This window comes from Phascolarctos cinereus, unplaced genomic scaffold (assembly GCF_003287225.1).
Source record: "Phascolarctos cinereus isolate Bilbo 61053 unplaced genomic scaffold, phaCin_HiC Scaffold_2;HRSCAF=192, whole genome shotgun sequence".
In the NCBI taxonomy this organism is placed as follows: domain Eukaryota; kingdom Metazoa; phylum Chordata; class Mammalia; order Diprotodontia; family Phascolarctidae; genus Phascolarctos; species Phascolarctos cinereus.
In genome coordinates this window covers 325,569,121-325,584,299 of record NW_027555625.1, presented here as the reverse complement: position 1 = coordinate 325,584,299, position 15,179 = coordinate 325,569,121, and the positions used below count along the sequence as shown (strand labels likewise).

Genomic DNA, 15,179 nt, shown 5'->3' with positions numbered 1-15,179 from the left:
GAAGATCCCCAACAAGCTGGCTCTACTTGTATTTCTGGGGCAGATAGAGAGGTAGATCAACCTAGGCTCAGGCTGGAGTCTCCAGGCAAAGCTTATACTCAAAGCACTCTATATCTGTATGGCCCAGGGTCTTACAGCTGGTGTCCTTTACCACCTTACTGCTACTCCCTTACCTCTCTTACCTCCTTTATCTCCCTTTCCCATTTTTCTTCTCTTCTCCTCTCCTCTCCTAGGACTCAGAAGGTATTGACATCATGCTCGGAGTCTGTGCTAATGGCCTGCTGATCTACAGAGACCGTCTGCGAATTAACCGATTTGCCTGGCCCAAGATCCTTAAGATTTCCTATAAAAGAAGTAATTTCTACATCAAGATACGTCCAGGGGAGGTGAGCCCTCTCTACCCTTGACTATACTTTATGGAATCTGACTTAGGAGGGACCTCAGAGGGCCAATATTCCAATCCTTACCTGAGCCAGAATCTTCTCCACAGCCTCCCTAATTGGTGGCCATCTGGCCTGTTCTTGAGGATTTCTGTTACTAGAGAACTCACTATTCTTGAGCCCTTTCCATTTTTGACCCAGCTCTAATTGTAAGAGCTTTTTGCTTAAGTCCATCTGAAATCTGCCTTTCTGCAACTTGTACATTGTGTGCTTAATTCTTCCCTTTGGGTACAAGCAGAAGTGTAACCCTGCCTTTCCTGTGATGGACCTTCAAATACTTGAAGATAATGATCGGGTTCCTCATTCTTTCCTCCTTTTTCTTCTCCAGGCTAAACTCCCCCACTTCCTTTCCCTGAAAGAAATAGTAGAGAAGATTCCCTAGAGAAATTAGGCCCTAGAAGCATGGGGTCAGAGTTTGGCTAAGTAGAGAGAGGAGACTTGGGAGAAGGAGAGTGTGATAAGGGGAGGAAAGGGTGGGGAGAGTGGGTCAGGGCCATGTCACTCATCCTCCCTCCCCTGGTGTCCTAGTATGAGCAGTTTGAGAGTACCATTGGCTTTAAGCTCCCTAATCACCGGTCAGCGAAGAGGCTTTGGAAGGTCTGCATTGAGCATCACACATTCTTCAGGTAAGCAGGACATAACTGGGCAGGGCAGGGGCAAGATGGGGCAGATGAAACCGGGACTTTGGTGGATCCAGGAAAGGGCCTCTTGCCCCCCAGACATCCCCGCTCACCTAGCACACTTGGAAGTTCCTCCCTTTGCCTTAAAGGATGAAAGGAGCTACAGGCCAAATGCAAGTGTCCCTTATATTGATTCAGGGAAACATAGCTAGCTGAACCTGGGGGTTGCGGGGTCCAGGTTCATTTCCTGGTTCTGCTGTTGACCTTGGGCATATTCCTTTTTCCTCTTTGGACCTCAATTTCCTTCCTTCTAAATAAAGAGGCTAGACTAAATCAGTGCTTAATAGACTCATTTGGCTGCAGAACACTGGGTAATGGCAGAGCTTAAAATATATTCATGCACCTTTATAAGCTGGTTCACAAGGGCTTAGGAGTGTAGTTCTCCCCCATGTGACCTTGGAAGAATCAGGAAAATTCTGCGGTGAAATAGAAGAAATTTGACCTAGTTTCCTTCAAGTTATATTTTTGGGCATTCACATAATTTCATGTTTAATATTTGATAGAGGAAATTGTTGTTAGCATTAAAATTGTATTCTGGGAGCACCAGTTCCCTCAAATGGATTTAGGAAAAGCTAAGCTAAAAGAATTCTGCTAAAGTTCCCTCCAGCCAAGAGGTTTTAGGATTAAGTGTCTGCTGGATACAGAGCACTTAGCTCTTTATTGCATGAAAGACAAAATTTAGATAAGGTATGAGCCTTCCTTTTGTGGAGCTTTTTGGGATCTTCTAGATACAGGCACAGGGATGGAATCAGATAACTAGAATATAACAAGATAGGAAATAACTTGTCTCTTTGTAACTTTGGGCTCTTCTTATACCCTCCCAACCATAACCCATGCTCCCAATACAGGCTGGTGTCTCCTGAACCCCCACCCAAGGGCTTCCTGGTGATGGGCTCCAAGTTCCGCTACAGTGGGAGGACACAGGCACAGACCCGGCAGGCCAGTGCCCTCATTGACAGGCCTGCACCCTTCTTTGAACGTTCCTCCAGCAAACGGTACACCATGTCCCGAAGCCTCGATGGAGGTATGTCCCAAATTTGAGAGGCAATTGGGCGTCTGAATGAGGGGTGGGTAGTCAGTCAGTGGCACCAGTCTAACCCAAGAATGATCCTGTTGCTCCTCACCTGTGCATGAAACCCCGCCCCCTTAGATCATGTCATAGCCTTTTGGGTTTGGGAAGCTCTTTGGCCACCTGAGGGCCTCTGTTCAAAAGTGAATGCCTCTGGGATAGGTTATCAGGTGATTGACACCCAAGGTCAAGGCCCATCAGGGGTCTAGGAGGTTCTAGGAGACAAAAGTGAGGAACGAGAGCATTCCTGGCAAGGGAGAAGACCTGCACAGAGACATGAATCTTTCTTACAGCAAATAGGCTGGAGCGTGGCTGGAACATAAAGTGTATCACAGGGAGCAATGTACGATCAACCTGGAAACACATAGGCTGGCACAATGGGGCAGGTCGAGTTGGACAGGAATAATGTGGGTGGATAATGAGGGATAGATGAGTGTGGTGACCAAAGAAAGGAACTTTGGGCTAGGCTAGGGGTTCTTGAGGCAGCTAGGTGGCTCAGTGGATAGAATGCTGGGCCTGGAATCAGAAAGACCTGAGTTCAAATCTGGTCTCAGACATTTCCTGGCTTTGTGACCCTGGACAAGTCACTTAACTGTGGCTCAGTTTCCTCATCTGTAAAATGAGCTGGAGAAGGAAATGGCAAACCACTGTAGTATCTTTGCCAAGAAAATCGCAAATGGGGTCACAAAGAGATGGACATGACTAAAACAACTGAACAGTAACAATAATAACAAAGGGGTCCTTGAGCTATTTTGTGTCATGGACCCCTTTGGCAATCTGGTGAAACCTGTAGCCCCCTCCCCTTTTTTTGGTGACTAGGACTCTTTATTTTGTCCACCTGGAGGTGCAGTACCCGCTGCTGATTGGCGTGGAAGCTTTGACCTTCTCCTTTTCTAACCTGGAGTAGTTCGCCCCTTTTTAGGTAGCCTGGTCCCCTGCCCATACCCCTCCAGGCTGGGGACTCACTATTGGTGCCCAGATGAGGGCACTCAAATGGCTCTACTGCAGTTAGTCCCCCCGAGCTGAGCCTCTAGATTCAGCCCCTCCAAGTGGCTGTGATTATGGTGTGTGCCACCACGCCCAGACACCTTCTTAGAATAATGTTTAAAATGCATGAAATTTAAAAAACAAACAAACGTGGGATTTCAAAGGAAACTGGTTACATTAAAATATGGTTATAAATTTAAAAGAATTTTCAGAAAGTTCCTGGACCCCAAGTTAAGAACACCTAGTCTAGGAAGTCAGAATCACAGGCATTCTGAGTGGAGCTGTGGAGCAGTAAGTTGTCCTGGCCTTCCCAAAAGCAGTGCTGAGGCTGAATTGATTATTATTTCCTGAGAAAGAGGTAGAAAGGAAGGGGCAGGGCAATTGATCAGATGTCTGCTCTGGCTTAGGTGAGACTAGACCAGAGCCAGGTTGAGTTCCAGAATTGAGTGTATTAATAGAGTAGGCAATGGGCAGGGTCTCTCTAGGATATGCTCAGCTGGGAGCTTTAGGAGTCCTGACCTTTTGTCCTGGTGCTGTTCTTCCTTCTTTACCTCCCTGCCATCATCCCCCAGCAGAATTTTCTCGACCAGCCTCTGTCAGTGAGAATCATGATGTGGGGTCAGAGGCTGAGAAGTCTGAAGAAGACAGAGACTATGGTGGTGGGAGGAGAAAGTCAGAGACGGAGGAAGGAGAGCTCCGGACCCCCACCAAGATCAAAGAACTGAAGGTATGAGACTTTCAAGCCTTCCTCTCCACCCCCAAGTACAAGAGAACCTTGGACTTCCCACAGCCAAGAGCGCCTGAAATACACACTGGGTGTCCGGGTGTCCTCGGCTTTTGTTTGTGGAGGCCAAAGGCCTTAGCCACTTATCTAGGGTGTGATGTGTGTGTGCACCCCAGGCCCCACCCTTTCTGTTTACTCATGAAAGGCAGCATGAACTGGTTCCCTCTCTTCCAACAAGGTACATCTCTGCCTGTGGGTAGGCTATTTGTACCTGTCCAGGTCTATGCTCCTGAGAAAGGAGAGGGGCTGTCATATACACAAACATTCACAGAGCACATTAGTCCCCATTTTCCTGGGTATATTCTGTACATGTCCATACCTTCAGATACTGACATCCATGACCCCATGACCCCTCTCTGTACACATAATGCATTGACATCTCTGCCAAGAAAACACAGTTGCCTAAACCATTATATTTATATGCTTACAAGAACTTACACGTGTGATATGTTTTGAAAAAGTTGCTATTTCTTGTTCTGAACTTTAATGTCAGGCTTAGTAAATATAATAAATAAATTTTTAATTAAAATTTTAAATTTAAATTTAAAAATAAATTTTAAATTATATAATAAATACATATAAGTAAGGACTAAAACTTGAAATAAAACCATGTAATCAGCGCTATTTGCATTTTTTTAAAAAGGCTATAAAGGTTAAACTAATAATGGCAGCTTATCATACAACCCTGACCTGCCCACGCAGATTCTATGATGGCGTCACTATTGTCTGATGCCTATAGCTGGAATACTGGGGCCATAGGCATGAGTTTCTCAGTCCTGAGGATGCCTTGCCTGGAACTCAGAGAGGCCTCCTGTGCCCCACAGGGTACAACCTTTCAGGGAAGGTCCCTCAGAGGCCACGTCTGCCTGTGGCTACCCTTCCAAACAGGTGTATTATCACATTTTCCCCAAAGCCCCCACAAGCTGAAGCTGGTGGTCAAGGAGGTGACCCTCTCTGGGGGCAGCCATGAGGCACGACTATGAAGGCAGGAGATCTGTGTTCTCCGGTGACTTATCACCAAGCCCTTCCCTGGTGGCCTAAGGAGGTGGCCTCTCTCTGACTGACTCAGAGAAGGGGCCTATGCTTGTGGGACCTTGAGAGCTTGTTACTTTGCAGTGAGATTTCACATGCACACATACATACTTGGATTCAAAGAGCACAGTATGTCCACAGCGTAGGCACATGTATGAAACAACCTACCTCTTCAAGCACACACGTATGTCTATACACATGCCCTTTGAATATACACACGCACCACAGCTGTATGTATGTACAGACCTAACATTCATAAGTAAATGAACATGCTTCCCAGGCCCTCCACCCAATTATATTGTTGGTAGCCCCAGCTTAATGTTCTTTCAGTGATCTAGTTCCACTCCCCTCCCGACCTCACCACCCTGCTTGACCTGAATCTAGATGTATCTAATGTAATCCCTCTACTGACCCTGCTGGTTCCTCCCTCACCATGTACTGCTAGCCGGAGCAGGAAACCACGCCGAGGCACAAGCAGGAGGTACTGACCGCATCATTCTCCCCTGCTCCTTCTGGTCCGTTGTCTGCCACCCACCATCTGCCATGTGCCATTCTGCCTTCATTTCAGGCCCATGCCCTCTCATTTCAGGACATCCCACATGCCTTCGCTGGTCTTCATCTTCTTTTTCCTTACATTGGGAAAGTCATCCATATTCCTGGGAAAGGGGCCCCTTGCTGTGCTATCTGCTTGCTTTCTGCCCTCATAAGTTTATTACTCAGTAAAGTTCTCACTCTCTTCCTTCTTCTTCCTTCATCTTATCCATTTCTTCTTGTTTCCTCTTCTTCTTCTTCATTTCTCTTATTTTCCTCTTCTTTTCATCTTTCTCTCCCTTCTTTCTTCTTTCTCTTCATTTCTCTTATTTTCCTCTTCTTTTTCCTTCTTTATCTTTCCTCTTCCTTCCTCTTTTTCTTCCTTCCTTCATTTTCTCCTTTTCTTCTTCCTGTTTCTATTGACTCCTATTTCCCCAACCAGAAACAGCTCCTCTCCTGCTTGTCACCCAACCCAGCCCCTTCATAGTATGTTCATTGCCAAAATGTGTTTGTCTTTTGACTGTCTTGGGAAAGGTTAAGTTTGAAGATGCTAGAAGGGGAGGGAATATGATCCTCATTCTCCAACAGAGGCCTCGGATACTCTAAAGCCCCATGGATTCAGCTGGCTGCCATAACCCTAGTGGATCCCTGCCTGTTATAGGAGACCTGTCCCATGGTAGAGGGAGGAGCTAGGAGATATTCAGATGAATATGACCAAGGCATTTGATTTTCGAATCTTCCCCAAGGATTCACCATCACTGTGGAATACTGGCTCTGGGAGTGAGGCAGTGAGCTTATTGTGGAAAGGCAGATGCATTGAGGCAGGTTAGATTTGCTCTTGGGGAGCCCACTTTTTCCTTCTACTTATAGTGGCTGAAGAGTCAATGCTTATAGATTGTAGTCTGGACTTGGAGTCAGAAGATCTATTATTGATTTTCATTTCTATCACTTTCTGGCTGTGTGACTTTGATCAAGTCACTTTACTTTTCTGTGTCTGTTTACTTATCAGTAAAATGGGAATAATAATAATAGTAATAACTTCTCTCCCTCACATTGTTGTTGTGTGGATCAAATTCAGTAATGTATATAAAGCACTTTTTATTTCTTTTTTTTTTTCATTTTTGGTGAGGCAGTCAGGGTTAAGTGACTTGCCCAGGGTCACACAGCTAGTAAGTGTCAAGTGTCTAAGGCTGGATTTGAACTCAAGTCCTCCTGACTCCAAGGCCAGAGCTCTATCTACTGTGCAACCCAGCTGCCCCAAGTACTTTTTTTTTTTTACTATAAAGTGCCAACCAAATGAAGACTAATTACTATTATCATCCTTGGTAGTATATTTCCATGGCTCAAGAGACTAACTCTAGAGGCTTCTAGCTGTATTTTCAGGCCAGCTCCCTAGGTCTGTGATCTTGTGATTGTTTTTCAAAGGAATCTGCTGACTTTTTTTTTTTGAACCAGTGAAATGGGATTGTGATGAATTGAGAATTCTTAAATAACCTTGTAGATGAGATGTCCTGAGGATATGGAAAATAAATGTAAATTGCTCCTCTTTCCTGTGTTCCACCCCATAGCATGCAGGTGACTACTTCCAGCCTCGTTGAAGCCAGCCTGTGGTCAGATGCCTCAGCCTTTTCTTTCCCTAACTACTGGTTTCAGGCCACAGTGCTGCAGTCGGTGTCTTCTACTCCTGATAGCTCGGTTTAAAAGGCCCTTAGAAGCACTTGTTATGGGCAAGGCACAGAGGATGCATATTTGAAAAGTGGCATCGCCCTTTCCTCAAGGAGTTTACAATCTAATTGAGGGAATAAGATGGCTATGCAAGTATCTGTTATAAGGTAACATGTGCTCAGGATGAAGAACTACAGAAGGAGGTCCTACTTGAGAAAGGAGGTGTCACTTTCCACTAAGGGCATCAGGCAATGCTTCATAGAGGAAATGGCACCTATGCTGAGACTTGAAGGAAAGGAAGGTTATTTCTCTAGGAAGGGATGAAAATAGATAATACTCCAAGCATGGGGGACAGTTCACATGAATCCTTCCCTCTTTCCTCCTCACTCATACCCAGAGAGCGTGAGCATATAAGGGGTTAGGGCAGCTTCTAACTTTTTCAATCTTCCCTGTCCCTTGCTCCTTGCTTTTGGAATGGAAAACTAGTGTAGTTCAGAAGTACTTTCGTTTTTTAACTCACTTGCTTTCTCCATCCCAAGTTCTTAGATAAACCAGAGGATGTACTGCTGAAGCACCAGGCCAGCATCAATGAACTCAAGAGGACACTGAAGGAGCCCAATAGCAAATTGATCCATAGGGATCGTGACTGGGAACGTGAGCGGAGGCTGCCTTCCTCACCAGCATCATCATCCCCCAAGCATGAAGAAGGAACCCCTAAAGGGACCCCTGAGAAAGCTAATGAGGTGGGTCCTGTGGCCTTGGGCTCCATAAAAAAAGAGTGGAGTGTGGGAATTGGTAATGACTTACACAGATTTTATTGCATTTATCATCTGCCTCATAGTAGCCATTTTTGGTAGAAGAAATTTGATGTTGGAACATGAGATGTTGGAGTTGGGTTGGGGGAGAATGTTTGAAGCTTGAAAGAAGGAATTTTAGGGCCAAGAAAATGTTCTTTATTGTTGAGCATTCTATTAGCAAGAAAACTCTATTAACTAACATCCAATAAACTCTTTAATGCCTATTATTTTTAAAAATTCATGACAAAAATAGCTATTAAGAATATGCTACAAGCCTATGTGGTGGGGAGTTACCCCTATATCCTAACTTTTCAAAACACAAGTGTAAATTTCTCTGTTGAAAAGGAGAAAAAGATAGAATTTTATACTCAATGCTTATAACTCTAAGGTCATATTCTAAGTACTTTCTATAACAAAGTCTAAAAAATATTTACCTATATGTGTTATGAAAAAGGCATTTTCTCCCTAAAATCTAGATTACTAAGTACCGTTGTACAACCATAGCTGACATTCAATAACCATAAATAATAACAGCTCACATTTAGATAGCTCTTTCTAGCTGTCATTACAATTGAACATCATAATAGTTCTTGGAGGTAGATAGTACAAATATTGTATATTCATTTTAAAATTGAGAAAATTGAGGCTCAGATGAAGAGACTTACCCAGGGTCAACTAATAAGTGTTGTAGCCTTGAATCTTAGCTTTCCACCTTCATGTCCAAAGTATGCTGTCTTCCTAGCCATGTGATGTTTCAAAGCTCATGGGTTTCTCTTATGTATGAAGGTTTCTAAGCAATTGGAAGAAGATTAAATTGTGCTCTATCCAAATTTTGTATCAAGTTAATATATGTGTTTTAATTCCTTAAAGATTACTGATCTACATATGGGATATGTAGTATTTCTCTATTAACCAGAATTTTAAATTAACTCAGCGTTCCCCAACCTCAACAAGATACCTGGGATTGAGTCCCACCTCTAACACTTATTATCTATCTGACCTTGGGAAAGATACTTCCTCTCTCTAGGACTTGGTTTTCTTATTTGTAAAGTGGTGGCAATTTGGACAACCTACTTTGCAGAGTGGTTGTGAGAAAAGTGTTTTGTAAACTATAAAGAGTTAGAGGAATGTAAATTGGTATTATTATGCCAGATTACAGAGAGTTTGCTGTCTCTATTTGAACAGTAGAGAATAAGATTTCCCCCAAAAAGAGTAATACAGGCCAAAGTTAATGCTCAAAGCTCTGTGACAAGTTACTGGAATGTTCTGGGGTATCCCCAGCCCCAGAGGTAAACTCTGATGTTTAGAGCCAACATTACAAGAGATAGGTAGTACTGAGCCATTCTAAGCCATGCTTAGTACCTCTGTCAGAGACAGGCTTCTTGGGCAAAGGGGCTGACCAGATGGTGGTATGGGAGTTATTGCTGTGAAGGCACTCATGATTGATTTGAATGGAAGTCTGGTCCTAGACGTGTAAACAGTAAAATGGCAGTTGAACTGGTGTCTACCCTGGTCTCAGTGACAGTTGTTTCAGTCAGCTGTGGCACTGTATTCTTGGTCCTGGACAGGGCTCGGTTTGGGCTCCACTCTTGACATAGCCTATCAGCAGCCCTGTCCCCTCAGGGATTATGGGACTGAGGCTCTAATGGTACCAGCCAGACTTCTGGAGCAGCTTGGATATGTATGATAACCTTGGAGCAGGGAGTGGAGGATGATCTCAGCCTTGGCCCTCCCCTGAGAGCCAAATATCCTTTGACAAGAAAGGAGGAAATCTATTTCCTTAGTCTCAACCAGGGGGGACTACCTGAGAGGTGCGTAAGTTGCTAAAGGTAGATGGTTGGGGGAAGGAAAGATAATATAACTGAGTCATGGGGAGGAAGCATCTCAGATGGCAAGGGGCAGAGCCTACAGAATGGATCCAGGGGCACTGCTAGCATTTGAATGGCTCTGGAAGGGTCTTCGGAGGAATTCAGAGGGTAGGTTTAGAAAGAGTATGTCCTGAGATTTCAGGAGCCTAGATTCTACCCACAATCATGATCTCATGGTCCCCAGTGATCCATGAGGGAGGAGCAAGGATAGGAAATCAAAATGGAAGGAGCTGAGTTCATTTCCTAAACTCTTAACTTAATAATGTTTTCACTGAACTATGCCATGAATCCAGTTTTGTTCCCACAAAAGAAAAAAAAAGCCACTGAGGAAAGCTGTTGGAAAGCTGTTTTGAACCTTTCCCTTTTCTAATACTTGAATAGGAACAAAGTTGGCTGGGATAGCCATGTAATCTTTGATCCTGGGACCATCCTGATAGGTATCAGGCACAGGTCTTGGGACCTTCATAAGGGTTTCCACCCCAACTAACCTAATCCTATGGATCACTTCTGGGACTGAACTAGGAGCTCTGACTTCCTCCCTCCTCAGCTCCATTCTACTCACAGCCTTCCTGCTCCATCCAAAGAGGCGATGTGATGTAGTAGATAGAATGCTGGACTTGAGTCGGGAAAGATTTGGGTTCACCAAGTCTGCCTTCAACACTAGCTGTTGTGACTGTGAACAAGTCATTAAATTCCAGTTTCCTATCTCTAAAATGGGTATAATATTAGCACTTATCTCCCAGGAACGATGTGAGAATAAATTATAATTACATATATAAAGCATGTTTATAAACCTAAAGCCATATTTAAATATTGAGTATTGTGATTATTCTGCCTCTCTGAGCTTTAGCTTCCTCATTTTGTAAAATGGAGATAATAATACCTATGTAGTTCCTACCTCACAAAGTTGTTGTAGGGATCAAATGAGGTAAAGATTCAAAGTGCTTTGTTTGTGAACCATAAAGTATTGTGTAAATGTCAGCTATGAATAGCTTCCAAACAAGACTCTTTGTACTGTTGGATTTGAACCAGGGCCATGTGAGGAAGGGCTAACTGTTCATGGAATGTATGTCCGTCTTTCTCCCTTTCTCTCTGTATTTCTCCCTCTCATCTCTCCTTCCCTCTTCCCTTTCCCTGTGTCCCTGCTCTCCCCTCTGCCTGGGCCCTGGACCTTCCTTCCCTGCAGAGCCAGAGAACAGAGGACGCCTCCCAGCTGGAGCCGGGAATTGCCTTAGGCTTGGAGTCATTCATCCAGAAAAGTCTTGCGTCGTCTCCTGAGGTTACTGTCCATCCTCTGTCACCTGGGGGGGTCTTTCCATTTCTCCCGGGGTCTCTTCACTCATCTGTCACCTTCTCGGGTGTGATGGGTGGGGGGACCTGTCCGTGTGCCCATTTGGGGAGGGTGCCACTCCCCTCTTCTCAGCCATGCTCCAGAGGGGAAGGAGAAGGCCTTCAAGCCTGGCCTGTGAGGAAAGGGCAGCCTGAATGTCCCCTCCCCTTAGAGGACAGATTGGCTCCTGGGAAAGGGCTGAGGGAGTGGACAGGCTTTCTTTCCCAGAATTGGGACAGATAGGATTTATTCAAAGCTGAATTCTATGTGGACTGAGGGCATCAAAGTGCCATGATGGACTTGTCTCTGAGGACTTGTCTTTATTTCTGTAGGCTCTGGGAAGCTTCTAATCTAGGTGATGATGGTCCTTCTGTCCGCCCTTCCCTTCTCTAGCTCTGGTCTGGATTGAGTTCCTTTAGGGTCTGTCAGATTCCCTGCTAGAAGAGTACCCTTCCCCACCATCCCCTGGCCTAGTCGGGCAGTGAGCCTGTTGGGCTTCTCTGCCTGGGGTCAAGGATGGCTAGAAGGCCTGGGTGTCCCTTTCCTCCCGTACTCTGCTGTCTAACCCTCACCCCTTTGCTTGGCTACAGGGCTCCCCAGTGGGTAGCATTCCTATAGTGGAATGGAGAGCAGCAAGGTGCTTCCTTACAAGATGTGCTCCTCTTGGCCAGCGGCCCAGTGCCCAAACCCTCCATGAAGGAAGGGTTATAGAGGGTAGCTTTATCCTCTGAGAGTCCTGGCCATTGTCAGGAGCAGGCAGCAGTGCCCTCCTTCTCTACCCCCAGCAGACAAAAGGAGGAACTCTTGGTCCACGCAAGAGAAGAGGCAAACCCTAGAAAAAGGGAGAGCCAAGAACAGACTATTCTTTCTTGCTTATGTCCCAGAGACTCTTGGGGCCTTCATTTTGTTTCCTTTAGGATTTTGTTTGATTGCAGTCCATTTTCTAGTTAGCCTCATTCTTCCCCTTGACTGGTCTATTTAGCGTGGAGAAGAGAAGACTGAGGAGAGACATGATAGCTTCCTTCAAGCATTGAAGGGCTCTCTGTCATGTGGAGGAGGGATTAGATTTTTTTGGCCTAAGGGGGAAGAATTAGGAGCAATGTATGAGAGTTGTACTTTTCAGCTCCATTTAAGGAAAATTTTTCTAATAGTAGAAACTAACGATTTGGGACAGCTAGGTGGCATAGTGGATAGAATACTGGCCCTGGAATCAGGAGAACCTGAGTTCAAATTTGACCTCAGACACTCAAGTCATGTAACCCTGAGCCTACCCACCCCCCTCAAAAAAAAATAAAGAACTAATGGTGTTAGCAATTAAGATGGGGAAGTAGTGAATTCTCTATCACTGGAGGTCTTCATGTACGAGTTGGAAGACCACTTCTGAGAGATCTTGTAGAGAGCATTCCTGCTTAGATAAGGGTTGGATTAGACACTTTTGAGCTAGAAGGGACCTTGGAGTCCATCAAGTCCAGCCCTCCTCATTTTACAGCTGAGGAAATTGAAACAAAGAGAAGTTAAGTGACTCATTCAGGGTCATGCAGCTAAGAAGTATATGAGTCAGGACTTAAACTCAGATTTTTCTCTTTCCCAAGTCCAGTGCTCTGATTCCTTTGCCAGTTACCTACCTCAGGATTTTATGACCTTCCTTTTCTCTGTCTGAGTGAAGGAGTCTGTTTCCAATCAGGTCTGCACTGGAGAAAGCTCAGGAGTGGCCTTAGTGATAGAATCTTCTATTTAAAGGGTTTCTTAGCTGGGGATGAGACCAGAGCGTGGGATGAGCTTAAGGGCAGGGGGATGGATCAGGTGATTCATATAAATCAATCTAGGATTCTTCCATGGTAAAGGACATGTTTTCCACATGTCTGTGCTGGCTCCTGCTGCCTGAGTATTGGCCTGGGCTCCTGTCTCCCTAATCCAGTTTTCCTTAGGATTCTCCCTTCCTTTCAGCACTTTTCCTGCCCATGGGATCTGCTGTTAAAAGTCTTGTCCCTAGCCATCATCACAGTTTTGATACTAGAGGATCTAAGGCCAGGCTTACAGCAGAGTGAAAAGGGGGTGGCGAATGGAGCCATCTCTTGAGCTCCCATGATGCCAAGGTGAGACAGACTGAAATGTAAACATTTCTGGCTAAATTCTCCTGGATAACCTTGCCATCCCACAGCAGAACCCAATGAAAATCCTTTCTTTCTTCTTCATCTGGGTTGATGTTTTCCATTTGTGAAGTTGTGCTGTTCCTCCCCAATTATGGACCCTTTTGAGCCTAATATTACCTTGTTCAGAACAAAACCATCTAATTCATTTTGGTTTCCAGCTGTGTCCCTGGGAATAGACATCTGATGTCTGTAATTGAACTTTCTGATCCCTTGCTCAAGGGGTCTTATGAAATGGCAGGTTGTAGGCCTAGGATTCCGGGTATGGGATCACAGAGTCAGACGTGACTAAAAAATTACTTAACAACAGGTGTAGGATTCCTTCTTCCCAATTGGACCTTGAACTTGTGCTTAAATTTGATCTTCCAGCCAGTACTTCACTAACTTAATCTACTGTATTTTCCAGGGTTTAGCTTACCTGTATATGTGTGTCATGATAAAAAGTCCAAGCCCTTACTAAATTCACAGCCTTCTTGTTCTTGTTCTTGTCCCTTCCATGCTATGTGGCCCAGGGGAAAACCCCTCCAAACCAAAGGGGTTGGATTCTCCGTGAAGCATGGAGAGCATTCTCCACTAGTTTGTCTGATAAGGCTGAAGATGGGCCCATAGACTTTGCATAGAAAAGACTTCTGTTATCCCTACGGACAACACTGATATTCCTAACCTTGACCTTTTTGCACTCTCAATGAATGCTCTTGATCACTCGAGGTACTAGGGTATGGATTCTGACAGCTCAGAGCACGTGGCCCCCTCAGGCTAGGTAACATCATCTCAGGGAATACAAAGTACACATAATCTGGAACTTAATTTCAACTTTTTGCCCCTTCAGTAGGACTATGTTTAAGCTCTTTTGAAAATCAAGCTTTTCAATAAGGATTTGGTGTTTTAAAAATGCCATTCCTTCTTCAGATCCATCCTTACTGTGTCCCTGACAGCTTGAAAGGTCAGACCAGGAGCCAGTGGGTGTGAGGAGAGGCATAGTGTGCCGCAGGAGGGCATGACCCTTCTCCCTCCTGACAGAGAGACCACGCTGGAGGCTCTGCCAGACCACCTCCCACCCACTTCACGTGCACACAGCACCCAGGAGGGGGGCTCTTCCCTCCTAATAGAGTGGGTGTGCTTGGGTGCCAGGGGACAGGTAGGAGATTATAGGCAAGTGCGAGTCACGTTCTCCCAAGAAGAAAGGTGAAAAGAGAAGGTAAACCAAGGCCAGAACCAAGTGAGATTTGAAGGTTTTAGACTGAATATGGAAACAACCTGACTCCTCAAGAAGATGCTGTCTTTGAGCTTAGTTTTCCTCAAACTCTAGTTGTCTCAACGTCGTTGCTCAGCCTCGTCAGTCCACAAAGATGGGATGTCATTCTGGTGACGATTGTAGCTGTTTCTCATGATAGTTCTTCCACTAACTTCCTTGGCACCTGGACATTTCGGTACTTCACAGAGCACAAAGACGGGGGCAGCTAGATGGTGAAGTGAGTAGAGCACTGGTCCTGGAGTCAGAAAGACCCGAGTTCAAATCCAGAACTTACTAGCCATGGGACCTTGGGCAAGTCACTTCACCTCTATTTTGTCTCAGTCTCCTCATCTGTAAAATTGGGATAATAATAGCACCTACTTCCCAGGGATGAGGATCGAATAAGATTATATTTGTAAAGTACTTAGCATCATGTCTAGTAGGTGTTATATAAATGTTAGCTATTATGTGAATATCATTATTATTAAAGAATCCCCTGGTCCAGGAATCAGGAGATAAGGGGTCCTAGTTCTCATTCTGCCCTAACAAGCTATACCACTTTAGGAAAATCACTTGACCTTTCTGAGCCATAGTTTGTTTGTTTGTTTGTTT

General features: G+C 44.9%; 1 protein-coding gene across 35 annotated transcripts in view; it reads left to right on the top strand.

Moving 5' to 3' along the window:
- The window catches only part of EPB41L1 (erythrocyte membrane protein band 4.1 like 1), a 107,159-nt gene that overhangs the window by 68,086 nt on the left and 23,894 nt on the right, over window positions 1-15,179 (top strand). For 13 of the 35 annotated variants that reach the window (XM_020998664.2, XM_020998654.2, XM_020998663.2 and 10 more), the window contains 7 exons: window positions 234-386; window positions 969-1,066; window positions 1,969-2,144; window positions 3,749-3,903; window positions 5,438-5,473; window positions 7,728-7,931; window positions 11,040-11,132. In XM_020998664.2, the coding sequence (XP_020854323.1) occupies window positions 234-386; window positions 969-1,066; window positions 1,969-2,144; window positions 3,749-3,903; window positions 5,438-5,473; window positions 7,728-7,931; window positions 11,040-11,132 (915 nt within the window). The remainder of the gene's footprint in view (window positions 1-233; window positions 387-968; window positions 1,067-1,968; window positions 2,145-3,748; window positions 3,904-5,437; window positions 5,474-7,727; window positions 7,932-11,039; window positions 11,133-15,179) is intronic. The other 22 variants (XM_020998659.2, XM_020998669.2, XM_020998668.2 and 19 more) reach the window with 6 other exon arrangements.